General features: G+C 41.3%; 1 protein-coding gene across 1 annotated transcript; it reads left to right on the top strand.

The window, feature by feature from the left end:
* Window positions 1-1,325: 1,325 nt before the first annotated feature.
* sox11a (SRY-box transcription factor 11a) lies at window positions 1,326-3,989 on the top strand (the record flags this gene model as incomplete). Its single annotated transcript, XM_080850566.1, has 1 exon — window positions 1,326-3,989. One exon carries the CDS (start codon window positions 1,326-1,328, stop codon window positions 2,400-2,402), a length of 1,077 nt encoding a protein of 358 aa, XP_080706692.1. The 3' UTR covers window positions 2,403-3,989.
* Between the last annotated feature and the right edge of the window lie 1,941 nt (window positions 3,990-5,930).

The raw sequence follows: 5,930 nt of genomic DNA on the forward strand, positions 1-5,930 counted from the left end.
TTTCCATCTCGGGGCGGTAGTGACACTTCATAAGATGTGTCCAGGGGAAGGGGTGGGGGGAGGGCTTCAAAAGGGTAAGTGATTGCCCCCTAGGGGACAAAAAGGAAAAAAAAAGTAGAGCAAGAAAGAGAGAGAGAACAGAGAGCCTTATCAAACACACAGTCTCCAATAGACACGCTGGCTGCTACACAGAGGCTTATGGCGCTGCAAGGCTGGGGTGGGGGAGATGGTCTCTTGACACAGGAAACTCAGCCGGGACTCCTTTTGCTGCTAATCCTAATGTTGCCGTGGGTCTGGGTGCACTCACACATGCTCTTGCAGGAGCAGTAACGGCAGATCTAAACGATTCAGCAGAAAGCCACAGTGGGTCCACTGGATATCCTGCAGCCCTGTCCCAGCAGAAACATTTGTTCTCAAGGCAAAAAGAGATATGTTTACATTGACTCAGAGAGGCGTTGATGAGTTCCACAGACATTGTTGGAAAACACATGATGTACATGGTAATGTTCCCAGAGAGCTGCATGAAAACCACACCTATCTGAAATTGTATTCCTTCACTCAGTGTGTTGATGTCAATAGGGATATGTACTATGACAGGCAAATGGATATAAATGTAACATTAAAAAACGCAGGGGTTTTAAACAGACTGGCTGCAGGTGATGATCGCGTTTCTTAACATTAGGTTTTGCCTCCACCATTGAGACACTAATCTAATGTTATTTTGAGCCGGAACAGGCAGTATTGCTGTAGATGCAAACACACGCATGCAGCAACAGTGTCCAAGCGCCACCTTCAGTATCCTATTCAGAAAAAAAACACTAGCCTAAATGACGTGATGTATTTCCACGCGCCTGTGAGAACGCCCGATATCCTGCACTTTGAGTTTATATTTGCTATTTCTTAACGTTTTTAAACTTGACGATTTCACCACAGAAGGCTACTGCATTACGTCTTCCCAACTTTATCACCTAGTCTACGCAAGGTTTGTATGTCTGATGAGCGTGTCTGGCTCAGCGTGGCTTCAGACACCCTTGTACCACGACCCACCTACAAATCCGAGCTCCAATAAGAGCAGAGGAAGGCTTATGGGACGGTTCAGAGGCTGCTGGGCGGAGTGCAGGGGACGTGATTGGATCCTTACGAATGACGTAACCAACATGAAAACGCCAAGAACTAGTTAAGAAGGCAGTTTGCAACTCTGGTAAGACTGAAGAGCTTGAGATACACTGAGTGAGGACGTAAAGGTGAAAAACTAGCAAGAGACCCTTGTCAGAGGGCTGACAGACACTGCAGCGACTGTGGCAGATAAGACTTAAAAAGGGACCATGGTGCAGCAAATGGAGCTCAGCGAGGCGGAGAGTGGCATGTCCAGGGAAGCTACCGACACTGAGGAAAATGAATTCATGGCTTGCAGTCCGGTACCGATTAACCCAGACTGGTGCAAGACCGCAACTGGACACATTAAGAGACCCATGAACGCGTTCATGGTTTGGTCAAAAATTGAACGGAGAAAGATTATGGAACAGTCACCGGACATGCATAACGCCGAAATCTCCAAGAGACTAGGAAAGCGTTGGAAAGCGCTGAAGGACAGTGAAAAGATCCCCTTCATCAGGGAAGCCGAAAGACTCCGTCTGAAACACATGGCTGATTATCCAGATTACAAATACAGACCTAAGAAAAAACCAAAGCTCGACTGTTCAAAAACATCAGCATCTCCGGAAAAACCTTGCAACAAAATATCCAAGACCGTCAGTAAGAAATGCTCTAAACCTAAGAGTAAGACCAGCTCAAAATCATCCCATGCCTATGGAGATGACTATGTATATAAGAACTTAAAAGTTTCCAAGACTGTAAAACATGAACTCACTGATGACGACGATGACGACGACTCCGAAGACGATTTTCGGGTCCGGATTAAGGAGGAGGACGAGGAGCAGATGAGGCCGTACAATGTAGCAAAAGTTCCCGCTAGCCCAACTTTGAGTTCATCCGCCGAGTCCGAGGGGACAAGCATGTACGATGAAGTGAGGAACGCGGCACCCAACAGAATGTTTTACAATTTCAAGAACATTACCAAGCAGAGCACAATGTACCCTGCTTCCCTTTCACCAGCATCATCTAGGTCAGTTTCCACATCTTCCAGCTCGAGTGAAGACGCGGACGACTTGCTTTTTGACTTCAGTTTAAATTTCGCACCCTCTGCTCAGAACTCCGAGCTGGGGAATCAAAATTCAGGAAATCTCTCCCTCTCCTTGGTGGATAAAGATTTGGACTCTTTCAGTGAGGGTAGCCTGGGCTCTCACTTTGAATTTCCAGACTATTGTACGCCAGAACTCAGCGAAATGATAGCAGGGGACTGGCTGGAAGCGAACTTTTCTGACTTGGTGTTCACATACTAAATTGAAAGATCCCAAGTAATAACAGAGGAAGAAAAGAAATTATATGTCCTGTACAAGTTGTTTCTTACCCTGCCCTATTCCGTGGTCTATCTAGGGGTCTGGGGAGGAGGCGAGGTGAGGTTTGATGAATTAGATGCTTATGAAGCTGGTACTGTAGCAAAAAAGTCTGCAGACGTTTTTCTGGCAGCATGACAGGGTTTTATGGATTTTTTCTGTAGGTCTACAATTACTGTTCAACTAAAACGGACCACAAAGGGAAAATCTGAGAACTTCTATGCATCTTACCCTCTTAAAACTGCAGGGAGCTGAAAACGTAAGACTGTGGACTGATTCAAAACAAATCTGTGAACTGACACTGTTCAGGATGTTACTTCAAAACGGTTTTATGTCATTTCTTAATGCCGCAAACGTTTCATTTTTGTAACTGATTATGTTTACCTAGTGGTTTGAAAATAAGCAGCCTAAAACCTCTCCAGAGTACAGGTGTTGGAGGAAACATTTTGATACATAACAGACCTCATCTTTTTAAATGAAAAGCAAACTATTTTCAGGCATATTTTTGTACAGTTGAAAGGGAATGTTCTTACTGTGCGTTCAGTGAGTTTCAGGCACTTCTTCCCTTTATCATTTGTTTTAGCATGCAAGGGAGTCCTGGTTTCAAGGATTAAGTTAAATTAAAACTTGCATTAAAATGCCTTGTGATTTTAAGCTAGGTTTTGTACAGTTGTAGATCAGATTTGTTGAGTATTTGTAGAAGATATGGCATTGGGAGGGAAGGCAAACCTCAGTGCTGGTACTAGTTTCAAGATTGTATATGTACTGTAATATAGTAAAGTTAGGAGTTTATGTATATCATACTCGTGATATGTGGATGGGTCCCAGATCGCAGGTGTGAAACTGGATTTTTTATTTTCCTTTTGGTTACTTTTTTATGGCACATACTGTTTCCCCCCCTCATTTTTGTGCAATATATTTACTCTTAAAATGCAGACCATCTACATTTTTTTTGTAGCAAATGATGGATCAACAGACTTGTGCTCTGTTAACATCATTAACTGTCATGATGCTGAAGTCTGTCTTGGCAAAATAAATAAATCAGCTGGAACTGATAGAAAAATGTATAAATATGGCCGTCTGGTGTGATGCATTACTGAGGAGAATAACCCAGTTTCTATCTCAATCTGACCCCCAAGGCTGGACATTGGATACTTTCAAACAAAATGGAGAGAAATTGACCCCAAATAAAGTGCCAAAAAAGGCAAGTATTAAATGTGGGTGGTCCTGCAGATTATTTTCAAGCAAAAAAGTACATTCCACACTCTTGTTTCATAAAATGGAACGTTTTATTTTGAACTTAAAGACTGCCTTCTTTTCTAGAAAACAAACAAACCATAAACCTGTATTTTGTTTCTTGCACTTAAACAGATTTTGTTTATTTTTATGTGGGTCTTACATATGAAGTCTGTTTTGAATACATAGTTTGGAATATGACCTACTACTATATGCCAGTGATATGTTTCAAGGACATGGCAGTAGTTACCTCACATTCCAAGCGTAAACCTCTGACTCATCCTTTAATAAACAAATACATACCACCATCCACTGTTCTTTCAATTTCTGAATGAAAGTCAACATGATGGCCAGTCTAAGTTTAAAAAACCAGTGCTTGTATGGATAGTCATATTCACAATGGGCACACCTGTCTTATGTGGGATTTAAGTGGCATTTGTTTTATGATCTCAACTGATTTCTCCATGATTTCAATTGTAATATATTAGAACAGTGCATGCAGGGCCAATAAACATTTTTTATGAAGCAACAAGACAGTCATGACCCTCCATAAGATTCCTACTTTGCACTGAATGTGAACTGTTTGATGTATTTCTGATTTGTTAGACAAAGCAACATTAATTTGTTTACAATGTTCATATTGACCGCAGTGGTTCTACTCAGTATTCCTGTTTGTGTTGCTTCTTGGCAGAACGCCTCCCTGTCAGGGTGCCGTTGCTTTAAGAGATCAAATTTTGCGCCCCTCGTAAAGCCTGCTATCTGATTGGTGGGTTTCTATGGCCAGTTTGAATAGGGAGTGAGCGCACAGCATGGGCTCTCTAAAGCTGCAGTTGAGCATTGCGTTTGGGTTTCAAATCTGACTCAATCAGCCTCACAGGGGTGAACTGGTTTTCATGAGCTTTGAGAGGCCAGTTCATTGCAGGGATATATTAATTTGATGTGATCAAAAGATGATTTTGATGTCAGTCTTCCACCAAAGTGATGAGAGTCTAGCTTGGTGTTGTTTTTTTATGTTTCTCTTACAGAACAGAAAAACAAATGTAACCTTCTTACTCTTCTTCTTACTGCCATGGGCATTTAAACAAACTATACTTACCTTTCATCTGCACACAAGTATCAAGTTAGGCTGATTCCTGGTTGGTTTCCATGCTTTGTGTTCGACTAAAGCTTTGGAGGACATTTAGTACACAAACAGTTCTCTTCTCAAATACTGTGATGACAAGTAAATGAGTGATAATAGAGTAAACACCATCAAACTTACAAACCATAACATTAATTAAAATGACAGACCGAGAATTACAAAAAGAATTACCAAAAGATAAGCCTGAGACTTGTACATGCATTTGCAAAACACTAAGCTACAACACTCATGTCCTGCTACTACTACAACTACTACTACTATTACAACTGCTACTACTACTACTGCTATTACTACAACAACTACAATATTATTACAACTACTACTGCTATTACTACAAATACACCTACTGCTACTACTATTTTTATTGCTACAACTTAAAAACATCCTTCAAACCAAAAGTAGTATGCCTTAGTGTGCACATGTATTTATCATCATCATATGAAAATCATTAATCCACTACAAAATATTTTTGTACAACAAATCATGCTTTGGATCAATTGATTTGTTACTTAAGGCTAACAGTAGGATGGATGTCCGTTGTGCATTAATGCTCTGGTTTAGATTTCACAAGGCCTATTTGCAGTTTTGTTACAAAACATTTATCTGGCTATTACTTTACACAGCCCACTGGTCAACATTACTAATGCAATCTGGTTGAGTCCCAGTTGAATATGCACATAGATTTTTGTCCTTCTCTGAAATATCTGTAGTGGCCTAATGCCACAGGAATACCGTCAAATGAAATTAGTGACCCGTTGAAATCTCCCCCCGATTTCCTGCATGAATAAATGGAAATGCAGACAGCACTGGAGACTCCGAATGAGATACCATCAACAAAATCCAGCAGGGGGAAACAGTGGTGACAAAAGAAAGTAATTTCCAGTCCCTTGAGCTCTTAAATCATTCATATCACCACGGCATGTCACAGCCAAATGCCATACGTGGCACCTCCTTTCAAAGGTCCATACAAAAAGCAACCTATGGCTGTGGACAATTTCCAGATTCTCAGCTTAGTTAAAGCGGACATCAGATAGGGCCACGGCAACACACATCCTCACCCTTGAAGGAAAGGCATGGCGGGGCTGCAATTATATTCG

This window comes from Sprattus sprattus, assembly GCF_963457725.1.
Source record: "Sprattus sprattus genome assembly, chromosome: 13".
Lineage (NCBI taxonomy): Eukaryota > Metazoa > Chordata > Actinopteri > Clupeiformes > Clupeidae > Sprattus > Sprattus sprattus.